General features: G+C 55.6%; 1 protein-coding gene and 1 pseudogene across 1 annotated transcript in view; one reads left to right on the top strand and one right to left on the bottom strand.

Annotated features, from left to right (window-relative positions):
- The window catches only part of AFAP1 (actin filament associated protein 1), a 68,852-nt gene that overhangs the window by 14,870 nt on the left and 37,223 nt on the right, over window positions 1-16,759 (bottom strand). The window contains exons 8-12 of the mRNA XM_075544653.1: window positions 15,403-15,484; window positions 12,659-12,808; window positions 11,750-11,961; window positions 5,273-5,418; window positions 2,226-2,343 (exon numbers count right to left, since the gene is read on the bottom strand). Of these exons, the coding sequence (XP_075400768.1) occupies window positions 2,226-2,343; window positions 5,273-5,418; window positions 11,750-11,961; window positions 12,659-12,808; window positions 15,403-15,484 (708 nt within the window). The remainder of the gene's footprint in view (window positions 1-2,225; window positions 2,344-5,272; window positions 5,419-11,749; window positions 11,962-12,658; window positions 12,809-15,402; window positions 15,485-16,759) is intronic.
- On the top strand, window positions 6,500-7,647 carry LOC142443111 (large ribosomal subunit protein uL15 pseudogene; annotated as a pseudogene).

Here is a 16,759-nt window from a genome sequence, read left to right as displayed (position 1 = left end):
GGGCAGTGGGCGTCACCCAGCGCCCTGGGCGGGGCTGTGGGCGGGCCCTGTGTGCCACCATCACCCTCCCACATGACTTGGAAGTCATGGTGATGTGAAGATGAGGTCCAGGCCTGGTGTAAAAGTGCCGGGTGTAAAAGTCCCCCACGTAAGGACAGGCCTGCTGACTCTTGTGCTGCTCAGACTCCCAATTAAAACCACTGCCATGCAGGGATGGCCCGAGCCGGGCAGCCTTTCCAGGACATCAGTCTCAAGGGGAGCAGACAACCTCATCTTCCTCCTGGAGGGGCTGGTGGGGTTTGAACCCCTGACTCCGTGGTTAGCATCCTGGCCTGACCACAGCACCACCAGGACCCCCTCTTGTATTGCTGGTGGGCAACCCCATGGTCTCAGAGCCCCATGGGCTCTCAGAGCAGCTGGACAAGCCTTTGGGTCAGAACAGCCAAAGGACACAACTGCCCACACCACTGAGGATCCATCATGATTTCCCAGGGCAGAGGGACTTTGGAGCTCAGACAGAGAGGCCTAAGCTGAGGCTGATGCTGCCAGGGTCCACCCTCCGGATGCTCTGGGGTCAGTAGGCACTCAGCGAAGGACGAGCAAGCTCACAGAGACACCCCGCTCACCCAGCTCCCGGATGCCAGCCTGTAGTTAGAAGCTTTTGTTACAAAACTAGAACTGCCTACGGTCCCCCAAGCAGGTCATCTGCTTGTGTCCATTTCTGTGGTGCAAGGGACCCGAGAACAGTTCAAGATCAGTGGTCCCCCTGACCCTGGGGCTGGGGACTTGTCTACAGTCTCAGAGCCCTGGTCCTGTGACCTCGGGTGAGCTCTGTGATGGAGGCCAAGGGCAAGGCCATGGGCCAGGGTTCTCAAAACCATTCAGACCAGAGCCATCACTCCCTTAGAGGCCAGAAGACAGGTTCACAGGCAAACTCTGAGACACACCTATAGAAGAGTCTAGATGTAAAGTGTGTGAGTGTGAGAGAGAATGTGTGTGTGACTGTGAGAGTGTGTGTGTGTGTGTGTGAGCGTGTGTGTGAGAATGTGTGTGTGTGTTTGAGAGTGAGGGTGTGAAAGAGTGAGAGAGTGAGTGTGAGAATGTATGAGTGTGAGTGTGTGAGAATGAGTGTGTGAGTGAGTGTGAGCGTGTGTGAGAATGAGTGTGTGAGTGAGTGTGTGAGTGTGTGTGAAAATGAGTGTGTGTGAGCATGTGTGAGCATGAGAGTGTGTGTGAGCGTGAGAGTGTGTGCGTGTTTGAGAGTATGAGTGTGTGTGAGTGAGTGTGTGAGTGTGTGTGTGTGAGTGGGGAGAGAACTCTCTCTTGAGAGATGACTCAGAGACACAGACAGAACCTTCCTGAGATCAAAGAGAGAGCGAGGGAGAGCCCCCTTGAGCTGCCTGGTCTCCATTTCCCCGGGTATCTCAACGGGCCCCTGGGTGTTAGTGAGCATGGCTTCCTGTGACCTGGACGCAAAGCCTCCCCTGGAGACGAGTCTGAAGGTGACCCCGCCCGCCCCGGCCTAGACTCTTATGTCCTCAACACGGCACCCAAACTGCTGCTGGGAGGGGCAGGCTCTGAGCAGAGGAAGCCAACGGGGGCAGTGGATGGAAGGGAACAGGGCTGCCTGGGCTTCAAGTGCGGACGGCCCCTCAATGCACAGTCAGTGCGGTCCAACGGGTCACGTGGAGATCAGCCAAGCCCATGCGCATGGATGAGGGCTGTGGACAGCACAAATCCCAGACACGAGAGCCTGGGGACAGACCTGGAGTCCAGTTGACCCCAGGGGCTGGCAGGCACCAATGGTGGGCACTCAGCAATACCCAAGCTGGACTGCCTGCCTGGAGCTGTGGCTTCCTGTGAGTGAGAGTAGAGCTGGGCCCCGGGGCTCTATGTGGGGGTTCGGACACTGCCCTGTGGATCTGAGTCAGCGCTGGCCCAGACCCCATGTGGTGTGATCCTGCTCCTCAAACCTGACCCCAGGGAAGAGTTCGGTGTCTGCCATCTGACCCGGGGTTCTCAGCGTATCCCTGTGTGGGAATGGCCACATGCGGTCACACCCTGCTGCCTCTCGGCTGCCTCTTACCCTCCGGCCGAGAAGGTGAGCAGCATGGCACAGCCAGGAGAGGGCTGGGCTAGGGCCTCACCCACACAAAGGAGCTGTCCCCTGTGGGCAGCCAGGCCCGTGGTGACCACCCCCCACCTGGTGTGGACGGGCTACTCACCGATCCGTTGATGCAGGGGACGTCGTCATAGTGCAGGGCTGCACCACTGGGGTGCGAGTAGCCATTGGAGGAGCTGCCCAGGTAGGGGCTGACAGAGAGGCCACGCCTGCTGGTGAAACTGAGGGAGTGGGGGTCAGTACCCAGCCAAGCCCACCAGGGATAGAGTGGGCCCTGTGGCCCTAACTGGCATGGGGAGCCAGGGGGCCAATGGCACGACTTGAAGCTGCTACCTCAGAGGTCAGTGGTCAGCACCTACCCAGGTCCAGCGGGGAATGGCCTAGAGGGTTAATCCCGGGGAGATGGCAGATTTTGACCAGGCCTGGGGTCGAGGCTGGGAGCCTTCCACCCCAGCTCTCTCCCGGTACCTGTCCGCGCCCATCCCCTGTCCATGTCTTTCCCCTGTCTGCTGCGGTGATGCTCATGTTTCATTGGCATTTCCAGGTGAGGGCTGACCAGGAAAGAATACTCCAATCTTCAGTGGCCCCTCCTGTAGAAGACATTTGGCTGGAGAGCAGTGAGGGTCCACGGGGACAGAAGATGCCCTCTAGGACGAGGCCCTGTGACCAGGCCACACAGTACGGGCCTCCGCAGGGGTTAGTCCCAGCCCCTGGAAGCCAGCTTCAGGTTGGGGTTGGGGCCCTGCAGGAGCGCGTGCCCTCTAGTGGGCGACATTCCCGGCCATCTTTCTTCTCTGCCCATTTCTTCAACCAGCTGCTCTCCTGATAACTGGTCCAATGTACGTGAGATGGAGCCCCGCGTCCTGGCCTCTGGGAACACTGGGCTACACTTCTTCCGAGACAGATCGGTGTGTCCTTTCAGCTGCGTGCTCCTGTCGGTATTCCCCAGCACACAGGTGAGACGCACAGGTTCGCCTTCAGTCTTCCTTAGCCAGGGTCTAACTGTCACAGGCATAGGATGCAGTGGAGAACGCCACGGCTTGTCCTCAAAGGGGCATCCTTGCTCTTCAATACTCTGAAGAGGTCTTGTGCAGCAGATCTACCCAGAACAACGCATTTTTTGATCTCTTGCCTGCTGGTACCATGAGCATTGATTGTGGATCCAAGTAAGACAAAATCCTTGACAACTTCAACCTTTGGTCCACTGATCATGCTGTGACCTGTTGGTCCATTGGTGAGGATCGGGCTCTTCCTCCCACTGAGCCGTCCTCCACACTGGGGGCCGCAGTCCTTGAGCTTCATCAGCACAGGCTCCAAGTCCTCCTCACCGTCAGCAGGCAGGGTTCTGTCGTCTGCACAGCGCAGGTTGTTCATGAGCCTTCCTCCGATCCTGATGCCCACTCTGGTTCCTATAACCCAGCTCCGCTGATGATGTGCTCAGCCCACAGAGTGGACAATATGGGGGAGGACACAACCCTGGCCCACCTCTTCCCTGGTCTTCAACCCTGCAGGGCGCCCTCGTTCTGTTCTCACGCCGCCTCTTGTCCCAGGCACACGTACGTTCAGCACCAGCACAGTGCGGGGTTCCAGAATGCCCCTTCTTCTCAAGGCGATCCACAGTTTATTCCGGTCCACACAGTCGGATGCCTTCACACAGCCAAGGAGACACAAGTCAACGTCTCTCTGGAATTCTCTGCTTCAGCGAAGCTCCATCTGACATCAGGCATGTTCCACGTCCTCTTCTGAACCTGGCTGGAATCTCGGGAAGCTCCATGTGAATGTACAGCTGCCACCAGCGTTGGATGAACTTAAGCAAAACTTTATTTGCATGTGCTATTAGTGATAGAATTCTCTAGTCGGAGCCTTCTGTTGGGTCACCGTTCTTTGGAATGGGCACAAATACGGATCTCTGCCAGCCCATTGGCCAGGCAGCTGTCTTCCACATTTCCTGGCAGAGACGAGTGAGTGCTTCCAGTGCTTCCTCAGCTGCTGAAACATTTCAGTGGTGTCCGTCAACTCCTGGAGCCTTTCTTTTGGTGAATGTTGCCAGTACAGCTGGGACTTCTTCCTTCGCCCCATCGGCTCTTGCTTATCGGCTCGCTCCTGAAACGCTGAACTGTCAGCCAGTCCTTTTTGGCACTGCGACTCCGTGTATTCCTTCCATCCTCTCTGGATGCTTCTTGGGGCAATCAGTATTTTGTCTCCAGAATCTTTCAAAACCAAAATTCGAGGCTTGACTTCCTTTTCTTGTCTTGAGTTGTTCCAGTTCCAGATACGCTGAGTGTGCTCTTCCCTGTCTGCACGTCTCAGGATACTGTCTGGCTCTGTGGCCGTGAGTTGCCCTTTGAAAGGTTCCGTGCAGCTCCTTGGCTTCCCCCTTTCTTCCACCAGTTTTAGCCGCAGCAGTGTACCCGTGTCCTGGCACACACCTCTGTACGGGTTCCCAAATGTCGCCGCATCACCTGCTGCTTCCTTCTGTCCATTGAGTGTCCGCGGGGCTCGAAGAGCAGCACTGGGGTCATCCAAGAGACGTGACCATGTGCAAGTGACAGAAGTGGTGGTCACGTAGCATGTGCGTGAGTCTGTGACCCGCACTCACAGTGACCTGCACGGACAAGGACCAAGGCCCCTTGGACACTGACGAGAGGGCCTGCATCTGAGGCAAACGCCCAGCAGTGCAGACTGAGCCCCTCCAGGCGGGAGTCCCTGTGGCCCTGTGAGCCCAGGTTGTGGTGACTTGTCATGGCAAAGGCTAAATGCCAATCAGGCCCAGGCACACCGCTCCTGACCTAGGGCAACTCTGCAGGGCAGAGGGGAGTTGTTGCCCACGCAGACAGCTCCGTCTTTCTCCTGAGCTGGTTTTGACCACTGACCTTCAAGTTAGCAGCAGAAGCGTTTAACCGCCATGTCACCGGAGCGCCTTAAATGTCAAGACGTGGGAATCCATGACCTTGGACCCTTGCCCACCCCTGGCTGTGTCCCACTTCCTAAGCCATATCCCAGACCCACTGGCTGCCCCATGGCCATCTCCTCGACTCTGCTGACCATTCCTCAGGCTTGTCGATGCCCCGTGGCTGTTTCCCTGGCTCCATGCCCCCATGTCTGCCCCTCTGTCCTCTGACCCCACTGACTACACCGGCCCTGCCTCACCAGAAGGTCTGCTTGGCTGTCTGGATGACGTTGGCGGACATCTCCACATCGATGTAGTCGTAGTGCAGGGCCTCCGGGTCCGTAGATGAGCCTGTCTCGGCCAGCAAGATCCCCACCCATCTGCCCATGTCTTCCGACGACGAGGCCTAGGGGAGGGGAGGCAGAAGCGCATTCTGGTTACGGAGACAGAACCCCCTGGAACCCGCCTTGCTGAGCCCCCGCCCTGGGGCAGCCTTGGCCGCAGCACTGTGCCCTCTGCAATCCAATGACAGTGCTGCTGTGACCCAGTGCCGGCTCCGACTCAGACACCCCAGGCACCACGCGACACGGGGGGGCCTGCACGCGCCTCATCCTCAAACAGCCCTGTGCACGACAGAGCAGGAGAGGGTCAGGGTCATGCCAGGCTGCCCACCCTCCCAGGCCTGCTTGTGTTCCAGCACCTTGATGAGCCACGGTGTCAGTCCACCTAACCGAGGGGTTGCCTCTTCTCTGCCTCCCCGCTACAGCCACGCCCAGTTTTATTAAAGCGTTTGGGATGAGGTGTCCCACCCTGAAGTCATTGTGGCTACTGTGGACCTTGCTCAGACTCCAGGACTCAAGGGAGCCTGGCATGTCCACCTGGTTTCTATGTGATGAGGCCATCTAGAGGCGAGTGGCCCATCTGCTGGAGGGGAAGGGGCATCCCAAGGCAGGAGAGAGAAGACACACCCCACCTCCGCCCTCTGGAAATTTCTATTATGTTAACGTATTGCCATTTTGGGAAACCTGGTAGTTTTAAACTGATGGCCTTGAAGTTAGCAGGGAAATATTGGACCAACTGTGCCACGGGCCTTGAAGTTCTGCCTTGTGAGTCTCTATCCTGGAATGTTAGGGAGCCCCGGAGACATTCCTGCTTACGTCTCAGTCTGCAATCCCACGGTTAGCAGTTTGAAACCACCACCCCCTCCTCAGGGGAAAGACGAGGCTGTCTCTTCCCACAGGGAGTGACACCCACTCTACGCTGAGCTGGGCTGGGCCGAGTCCCGCGTCTCAGGGACCCTGTCCTCTAGGGTGGTCGTGAGTTGGAATCGGCTCGATGGCAGTGAGTTTGGTTGTAAATTCGTTTGTTTGTTTGCTTGTTTATTTTGGAAAGCAACCCATACAGTGGAACCACCATCCTGAGATTCCTTTGTGTGTGTGTTTAATGAAAAAATAATAAAAATTGGCTCTTTTGTCTCAGTCGCCCACATGCTCTCCAGACCGAGGAAGACCTGGAAACTTAGGGACCATGTGAGCCGCAGCCACGGCCGCACCGGGAAGCACAGGAAGCACCCAGGAGGCCGGAGCAATGTTGGTGGCTTGCATCATCACAGGATCCACTTTGACAAATACCATCCAGGTTACTTTGGAAAAGTAGGTATGCGACATTAACACTTGAAGAGGATCCAGAATTTCTGCCCAACTGTGAACCTCAGTAAACTGTGGACCTTGGGCAGTGAGCAGACCAGGGTCAATGCTGTCAAAAATAAGACTGGAGCTGCTCCTGTCATGGATGTGGTGCGGTCAGACTACTACAAAGTTCTGGGGAAGGGTCAGCTTCCAAAGCAACCTGTCATTGTGAAGGCCAAATTCTTCAGCGGAAGAACTGAGGAGACGATTAAGGGTGTGTGTGTGGGCAGGGGAGGGCAGTGTTCTGGTGGCTTGAAGCTACGTGGAGGTTTAATTAGATTAAAAAGTTAAAAATGGATTTTCAAAAATTGGAAACATTCAGAGAAAGCACATTTCACAACATCACAGTTTGAGGGGGCTTTTGGTGAAGACATAAGCACATCAGGAAAGAAAGTGATGCTCTGATACTTCTCCAAAGCCACGTGCTATAATTGGGAGGGTCCTTTGCTTCCAATCCTAGTGTTTGTTTGAGGGCCGATAGGGAAATACATTCACCATTTACAGTCACAGGATCAGTCCATACTGAACGAATTCCAAAAGACTGAGATGTTTCCGTTCTTTGAGCACGAATGATTTAAAATGTCACTGGAGGTAGTTAATTGGAGGTTAACAAAGATGTGAATTAACTTAATTAAGATGATCCCATCCACAGGAATCCTCACTGGGTGGAAGCAGAACTTGCCCTGGACTCTGCACTTGCTTGATTTCGGTGTTCAAGAAGATGAGGCATGCTTGAAGGGTTTCCCACATGAGTGCATACGTATTCTTTTTTTCCATGGTAAATCTCCTCATTTGGCTTTTCAAGGTTTAGGGAGAATTGAAGTTCCTCGTTCCTCACAGACATAAGGCAAGTTCTGCTCACCCCTGACACTCCTTAGGTCTAGTGAGAAATGAGGGAGGAATGCAGACCTTATCATGGTCCTCACACTTTTATTTCTTCAGGATGAATCATGGGTCCCTTGAAGGAAGCAAAGGGTCTCTTAGAATTTTTACACTAAAGACGTCTCCAAAATGCAGACTGTGTTGTGTTGAGTCAGGGTTCTCTACCAATAAAATTATTTCCCACCTTTTTATTTAAACAGCTTCTCTCCCATAAATACGTCTGTTTTTTTAGAGCGGAGGACTGACTAAAGGCTTTCCCACATCTCTCACATTCAGAAGGTCTCTCTCCACTGTGTGTTCTCAGATGGCAAGACATTCTGAACAGTGTTTAAAGGCTTCCCCACATTCGTCACAGTCATAAGGCCTCTCTCTATGCGTGTGTTCTCACGTTGGCATAATGCTGATCACCACCTGAAGCTTTTCCCACACTCTTTACATTCATACGGCCTCTCCCCACTGTGTGTTCTGGTATGTTGGGCCAGTCCTGAATGATATTTAAAGGCTGCCCTACATTCTTTACACCCACTGTATGTTCTCTTTTGTCATAATCATGCTGATGGCTTACTGAAGGATTTCCCACATTCTTTACATTCCTGAGGCCTCTACCCACTGCGGATTCTGCTATGTCCATTCAGGGCAAAAGGACCATAAAAGGCTTTCCTGCAATCTTTCCATTCTCTCCATTTTCTCCTCTGTGTTTTCTTTTATGTTGTGATAATGCTGACGACCGAATGAAGCCTCTTCCACATTCTTCACATCCGCAAGGCCTCTCCCCATTGTGTGTTTTGATGTGTTGAGCCAGTGCTGAGCGATCTTTAAAGGCTTTCCCACATTCTGTACATTCCTAAATCTTCTCCCCACTGTGAAGCCTTCTAAGTATGTATAGTGTTGAGAGATTCTAAATGTCTCTCTCAAATTCTTTGACGTTCATAAGGAAGGCCTCTCTCCAGTGTGATTTCTCTCATGCTGCAATTGTGCTGGAGGCCAACAAAAGGTTTGCCCGCATTCCTTACCTTCATAATGCCTCTGCTGTGAATTCTGTGGCTGTTCAGTGTTGGAACACAGCACGCATGCGCAAGGCCTCTCTACATTGTGGTGTCTTCTCATATGTTTAGAGTGGAGTAAAGGAACACCACAGGCTTCCCACAATCATTTTGTTTAAAAGACTTTTCTCTTCCTCGTGTTGGCATGTGAGGTTTCAGATAAGAGGGACAACCGCAAGGGTCCACACATTCATTATCCTGGTAATGTTGGTATCCATTGTGTGATCTTGCTAGGTAGCCTAAATAGGAATAAGAGGGGTGGGGTTGTCTCCCCAATACCTGCATAGGGCCACAACAGCAGGGCTGGAAAGAAATCAGGCACCCATTAGACACCTATGGGAAGATCCAAACTGAGCATGCTCAGACACAAGCCCCCTAGGCCCTTGTGGGAGGTCCACCTGGCACACAGACTGGGCCCAGCCACATGGCATCACATAGGTGGGCCTAAACTCTGCCAGTAGGATCAACCAATGCTCTCAATCATTCCTCCCCCAGCCAGTGGGGTGGGCAGGAATAAGAGTGGGTACACAGCCCGGCACCCTCTCTCTGGGCCTCTGGGATCTCCTAGAGCCCCAAGCGTGGGTTCACACCCTGTTCCTGTATACTTTGTATGTGGATTTTCAGCTGTGGACCCCACATGGTTTCCGTGAGGCCTCGTATGCTTTCCTAAACAGTGTGTGCATTCTGAGACTGTAAAACCTGAAACTTCCCTTTCCCTCATAAAAGTCACTTGGATTGCAAATGTGTTTCTGCCGGGAGAATTCTTTCCATGCTGCAAAGCAAGAACCAAGGCACCCCAATCTGGGAACCTCACCGTCTGACTGGACGACTGAGTGTGTGATCGCCACGCTCATGACATTCGGCAGGAATACCACGGGCAGTTCCTCTGAGCATAATCTGATCTTCAGTCAGGCTGAGAAAGCTTCCACCCGGATCACCTCTTTGCAGTTCTCACCATGCTGTTCTTCAGTCGTGGGGTGGGTTTCTACCATGGATCCTCTCAGAGGCCTTCCCTGGTTGTGGGGTGATTTTTCCTGCCATTGAACACACAGAGTTCTCCAATGTGGAATGGGCAGAATTCATTCTTCATAAATCCCATTATCTGTGCCCTGGAAGACTGTGTCCATTCCTACCCCGAGTCCAGTTTCGGAAGGTTTCTACCATCACATCTCTGTAAGGTGTCCTCTGAGGTACATCCAGCAAAGCTCACTCTTCTCCAGTAAAGTCCAGAGCCCCAGCTTCAGACCACCAAGTCCACATCTGTTCATCTTCCCGAGCAAGAGAAACTCACAACCCACCGCCAACAAGTTGATCCACGGTGATCGCTTCCCAAGGTGGTTTGTCAACATCGAATGGAATGTCCTCTGTAAACTCTATGAGACAATCAAGCAAGAAGGGTGGCAGTGGAAACAGAGCCAGCAGGCAATCTGAAGGCAGATGACGTTTGGTCTCACACAGCCAGTCACAGCTGTTGAAAGTCTTACTCCAGCTGCCCAGGGTGGATGGGTCCTATCTGTGGTGGACCTGGGTCTTTCCACCAATGCTTCATATATCACAGACGTGGAGTGGCGCCCCAACCATAATCTAATTGTTTGGTAGGTCTGGCCATATGCCATAAAAGTCTTGCCCTGGGGGGTGGGGGGGGGCTGGGAGCCACTGTGTGCCAACAGAAGTCCTGTGGTCGTGAGATCATCTGGTGTCAGCTTGAGACTATTATGCATGAGGGGTGGAGTCTAGCCTGTCAGTCAGGTCCACAGCATGGTGACCTCATTTGGAGGAGCTATGGAGATAAATAGCTTACTGGAGCACAGATACACACTCATTCTCTGCTTCATCTTCCTGCTGACAAGATGAACGGAACAACTACACTGATGGAACCAGAGCCCTGGAGCTGGAGAAGCCATGAGGAGACCCATGTCAGTGCTGAGATGCTTCCACCACCACTGGATCCACAAGGCTTCCCACCCACTGGCCTGTGATCTTCCTGCTCTCAGCGTCACTGCATGTGTTTCATGAGTCTGAAGAGGACTTTATAGACTGGTATCAGACATATGGGCTAATATCAGACTTATGGATTTGATCTGGACTGGGCTGGGATGTTTTCTCGATATTCAGTTGCTCTTGTACATAAAACTCTATCTTATACACATATGCGTGTCCATGAATTTGTTTCTCTGGTCCACCCAGAGTGGTACAGAGCTCAGGGGACAGAGTGGTTGGGACTAAGCAGGAGTGCCGGAGTCTGTTTGTTTGTGTGTTTGTTTTTTAACAAAAGTCCGACAATGAAAAAGGCAGGCAGGGGAAGGAAGCCCTTGGGTAGCTGCTGGGGAATGCTGAAGACATGGCAGATGCCAGGTGTGGAAGGGATGTGACCAGAACCCGCCACCCCCACCTCCAAGTCAGGGCGGGCAGCTGTGGCTCCTGCATTTGATCATGTCACCAGGAAAAGGAACGGCCACGGCTGAAGCTGTGTCCGCTGGGCTGTGGCTGTGTGCCTACTTCTCTCTCAGTTCATCACAGACAGAAAAGCCAGTGGAGGGACAGGGGCCTCAGAGCTCCAGGAAAGAAGAGCAAGGAGCCCAGTGGGGCCCTTTACCCGGGAACTTCCTCAACCTAGGGTGGAGAAAAATAATAGCCCAGAGAAGCCACTGGCTCCCCAAAGTGACACTGTGTCCCTGACACCCCCCCAGACCCGCCCTCTAGGAATTGACATCACGGTTGGTAGAGCAGGGGCAGTGAGAAGCAAGGAGACCCTAGTGAGACAGACCCCAGCACTGGGATGATCACCTCCTCCTGCTGTACTGAGGCTGTGGTGGCCTTACACCCCCCGCCACCCACACATGCAAACAGGGCTGGGACTGGGAGCCTCAGGGTGTCTGAGCCACCCACGCAGCAGAGCTGGCTCTCTCACAGGGTGGGCAGTTCTATGCATATGGAGGGGCAGGCTCCAGCCACATGGAGGGGCGGGCACCTCCCACAAGGAGGATGGGCTTCACTCACACAGAAGCAGGGTCCTCCCTCAGTGTGAGCTGTTCTATGCACAGGGAGGGGCGGGGCCCATGCACAGGGAGGGGCAGGGGGCAGAGGCAAAGCCGAGGGTGTCAGGAGGGCGCACAGTCTGTACCTCCAGCACAGCGACCTCCTGCCCATTGCGGAGCAGCCGGAAGGCGAGCGGGTGTTTGGGGTCCAGGCCCGGGGCGACCTCGCAGCCGCGGAGGGGAATGGACACCATGTGGGCCTTGAGGTCCGTGCGGTCCTTGTGCAGCACCAGCTTGCTGTCCCTCAGGCGGCACCAGCGCTCCCGCCAGCGGCTGTTGGTCAGCACATTCAGATAGCCTGCCGCCGGGAGAAAGGACAAAGGTGTCGCCCTCTGGGCAGACCTAGGCGTGGGGAACCCAGGGACCAGCCAGTGCCGCCTCCGGGGTCTCAGCAGCCACTTTCATGGGCACACTCTCCTGGGAACAGACAGGCAGCCAGCGAAGGAGACACTCGCTCAACCTGGAGTGATGGAAGGTTCTGGGAAGTATGGCACTGGGGCTGGAGCAGAGGGAGGGCCAGCCTCTCCACAGACAACTTGCCAAACGCAGGCTGCATGCTTTCCCCCTGGGGGGGAGCTAGGTGTGCGCCCAGTTTAGCCACACCTCACGGAGCTTAAGGTGCCCCTGGGCCACACTCAAATGCTAACAGATAGGTGGGCAGCTCAGAGGCAGGCCGGCCAGGTGGACAGCCCGGGTGACCCCTAGGGGTAGCTCTTTCTGTCCCCTGTAGTCTCTGTGAGCTGGAATGGACCCCACATCACTCAGCATCATGAACCTGCAGGCTGGAAGCTCACCCAGGCACCAGACTCCCTACTCCCGTGAGGCTGCAGCCGGGGCTCTTCTGGGCCGCTTCCACTCGACCTCTGAGGGTCAAGCAGCTCAGGGATGGCCAGCACTGACCATGAGTTGTCACAGGAATAGGTCTTTCCTGGAAAGGTCAAGGCCCTGTGGAGCCTGCACTAGCCCCGCCCATGCCACCTTCCCAGGGACCTTACCGCAGGCAGGGACATCCTCATCGGCGGATGAGGTCTGCTCGTCGGTGGACGGCTTCTTCTTGCCCAGCCCGATGATCTTGGTGATCTTCTTGCCTGTGACCTTGGACACCGGACCCTTGGCCTCCCCTTTGCAGCTTTTCTTCCCCTTCACTGCGGACAGTGGTGCCCACAGTCAGCACAGAGAAGGCAAGGCTGCCGGTGCCAGCTAGGGGAGGGGAAGCCCCAAACCAGGCTGCTGGGGGCATGGGGGGGTGCACGCGAACACACGCACATGCACACAGGCACACAGGTTCATATACACAGGAACATGCACACACAGACAATAGGGAAGAGGGTCTCAAGAGCCAGCAGCTGGAACACACACGTGTATACATGCACACAAATACACACAGACAATAGGGGAGGGGTCTCAGGAAAATGGGCTTCTGGGAGCACAGACGCATGTACATGCATGCAAACACAAGAGCACACACACACTCAGGCACACACACACGGACATGTAAATATACACATAAGCTATAGGACAGTGAGTCCCAAGGGGACAGGCTGCTGGGAGCACATGCGTGCACACATTTACACACGCTTGTGCAAACACAGAGAGGAGCCAGCTGTGTGAAGGGGCTCATGAAAGAGGAAGGCCCTCAAGGAGAGGGGTGGACACAGTGGCAGCGACCAGGGGCTCAGACATAACAGGAGTTGTGAGGCTGGCCCCGGCTGGGCAGTGTCCTCCCCTATTGTCCATGGGGCCTCTGTGAGTCAGAACCCACCTGATGACCATGCAGACAGAGAGGCAAGCACACAGGTAGGACATACCATGCAGCGCTGTGGGCAGGGCCAGCTCCGCCAGATGCCTGGGCTGCTGGCATGGAGGAAACCCCCCCATCTAAGGCCCAGTTCTGGACTTGTGTCTCCCCATGGCGAGACACAGGCAGTCACCCCAGTGGTGTCTGGGAGATAGGAGGTGCTCAGAAAGCCCACAAGGGGAATGTGACAAGCAGGTGCTGGCTTCTCACCCTCAGGGGGCTAGAGAGGCTGAAGCAAGTAGAAAGAAACCAATGATGATGTTTCTACAAAGGCAGCCCTGAAGAGACTGGGCAGCTTCCATGCACCACGGCCAGTGCCCTGGGCACCTGGACACAGGGAGGATAGGCCTGCAGCACTTCAACATCTGTGTGGGTGACTGAGTCAGTGTATGGTCAGTAGGGACAGGAGAGGACATAGGCACCATGGCTCCAGAGGAGAGGAGTGATGGAAGGAGAAAATTCCAGACCCAGCCAGCCTCATGGTGCTGGGTTCGAGTCCTGACACCACAGTAAAGCCCATCCCACCAGCTTGGGGGTCCCCAGTGCTTGTGGAGTCACATGGACAACACGGCAGCAACACTGGGTGCGGGGAGGCTTGGGGGGCTGCCGCCAGTATGGGGCGCTGAGAGCCCAGGCCCGGGGTGGCCTCTGTGTGTGAAAGACGCCGTGTCTACCCATGCTGTCAAATGCATGACAGGTACAGAGCGGTGGCAGGGAAGCCTGAGCCTGGAGCATCTGGAGCCCGGTGTGACTGTCTGGTGCCAGGGGATAGGGGCGGCATGAGAGGTGGCATGCAGGTTCTGCTCCCAAGAGGAAGGGCTGTGGGGCCGGGCTTCCATGGGGAAGCCCCTGAGAAGCCGGAGTCCCAGGATCAAGGACCACCCTGCCCTTGTGGGCAGAGAAACCCCTCTACCTGCCCCCAACTGGCCCTTCCTGCCCAGGAAATTGAAAGTCCAGTCACAGACAGGGAGGGAATATTTGCAAAATTAAAAAAAAAATCGATTCAACTGATGGCCAGGGAGTGGATTCTGACTCACAGCGACCCCACAGGATAGGGTGGAGCTGCCCCTGGGCTCCCGAGGTGGTCACTTCCTAGGAGCAGACGCCCTCATGCTTCTCCCACAGGGCGCCTGAAATGGCCATGCTCTGGTCAGCAGCCACTGCTTAACCACTGCACCGCCAGGGCTCCTGAGAGGCACTAATTCGTAACTGCGACCCCCCGGCGGGTCCCACCCCCTCCCCAAGTCAGAGGGACCCCACAAGACAGAGCAGAGCTGGGCCCACAGGGTCCCCAAGACGGCGATCCCCACAGATGTGGGTTACCAGGCCTTGCTTCCTAGGGTCTGCCCCGTGGTGTGAGCTGAGCACAAGCCCTCCATGTCCCAGGGGCCAGGGCTGCACAGCCATGAGATGACCCCGACCAATGGCCTCTCGTGCACGTGAAGGGCGGATGGGGAGGACAGAAGACCAAAGAAGAATGGGTGCATTTGAATCCGGGAGCTGGCCAAAAGAGCCAACAGACCTGTGCTGGCAGAACTACGGTCAGGAGGCTGCCTAGAGGCCCGGGCGCTAAGACTGCGTCTCACGTACTTGGGACATGTTGTCAGGAGAGACCAGTCCCTGGAGATGGACAGCATGTTTGGTAGAGGGGCAGCGAAGGAGAGGAAGGCCCCCGATGAGACGGACGGACACCATGGCTACAACCACGGGCTCAGACACGGGAACCACTGTGAGCATGACGCAGGGCCGGCCAGCATCGAGCACCAAGGGCACAGATGACCTCGAGCTGAGGGCCTGCCTGAAGGAGCAGGCAGCCATGCAGGCATACGCTCCCCCAGGGGGTGGGGATTCACTGGTCCCTGTCAGGGACCACTGGAGAAAGGTCTCCACCCAGCAAAGACCCGGGGTTACCAAGCATCCCCCTGACTGCCCAGCACTCACCAGGCTCCTTCCCGTTCGAGGCGGCCACTCCATTCTCAGCAGCGCCCTCCCCATCCGAGCTTGGCCTCTCCGAGGACAACTTCTGTAGGGGGGCAAGTGTGAGACTGCTCAGTCCATGGGTCCATGGCCACTAGGCCAGCTAAGCAGGGCCTCTGCCAACGAGGGAGACAGCTGGGTCTGGGTCGCAGCTCCTCGGGGACAGCGTTAAAGCGGGCGCCCCAGCGGCGCCAGGCTCCGGAAGCCACAGCAGCAGCTGCGGACACGAGGCAGTGGGCCCGGCCCTGGGGATGGCACTATGCACGGAGGGAGCCAGGCCATCCCCACCGTGGCTCCCCGGTGGACAGGCAGGGGACACGTATCAGGCGCCCAGGTGACTTGAGTGTCACTGGTGGCAAAGGCTACAAGAGCAGTGGCATGGAGGGAGAAGGGTCACTAGCGGCCAGCCAGGTGAGGATGGGGACAAGGGGCCATCAGCCAGGGGCAGCCTGCTGGCAACTACTTGCTTCGCTTTGCCATGAGCATCAAATCTTTTTAAAAACCAGGCTGACCCTCCATCTCCGGCAGGGCAGCTGGGGGCTCAGCCAGGGGCAGCGTCTGGTAGGGGGCACTCAGGGAAATGCGGCCTGTCATTCACAATATGACATTTTCTATAAACCCAATCCTCCCATTGGACCAAGAGGTCAGGTCTCGCTAAATGGAGAACAGGCTGAAGTTGTTAAGGATTTCGTCTTTCTCAGATCCACAACCACTCCTCGTGGAAGCAGCCATCAGGAGCTCATAAGAGGATCTGCATTAGGTGAATCTGCTGCCCAAGACCCCTTTAAAAGACTGAAGAGCAGGGAGGTTACTTAGAAGACTGGTGAGCCTGACCCAAGCACGTGAGAGTCGGACACTGATTAAGGAAATTGAAGAAGAAAGGGAGCATTGGAATTACAGTGCTGGAGAAGAATCCTGGAAGTACCATGAGCTGCAGGTGATGGATGGACGGACAGGTTGGGCAGGCATGTGCCACTCCTGGCCTCTGCCTGTGGCTGTGCCCCCTATCTTCATGCCCCAGAGAGAGCAGTGCTCTGGGACGGGACGCATCCTGACCAGCGGGGAGAAGACTTAGACGAGGGGCATTTATTGGGCATCTGCTATATTCCAGGTCCTGGGTCAGGCCCTTTGTCCTGTCATCTCATCTCAGTGTCACAACAGACCTCTGCCACATGTTGTCCCCACAGAGAGAGGGGACAACTGGGACTTGGAGCCCAGGGGGTCCCAGGCTGGGGGGCTGTCTGTCCCATAATGTAATACAATCCTGGGACATAACGTGATCACCCTCCTGAGGTGCTATGTACTGTGATTTCACCTAACA

Source organism: Tenrec ecaudatus, chromosome 3, assembly GCF_050624435.1.
Source record: "Tenrec ecaudatus isolate mTenEca1 chromosome 3, mTenEca1.hap1, whole genome shotgun sequence".
Lineage (NCBI taxonomy): Eukaryota > Metazoa > Chordata > Mammalia > Afrosoricida > Tenrecidae > Tenrec > Tenrec ecaudatus.
This window is presented reverse-complemented; position numbering and strand designations above follow the sequence as displayed.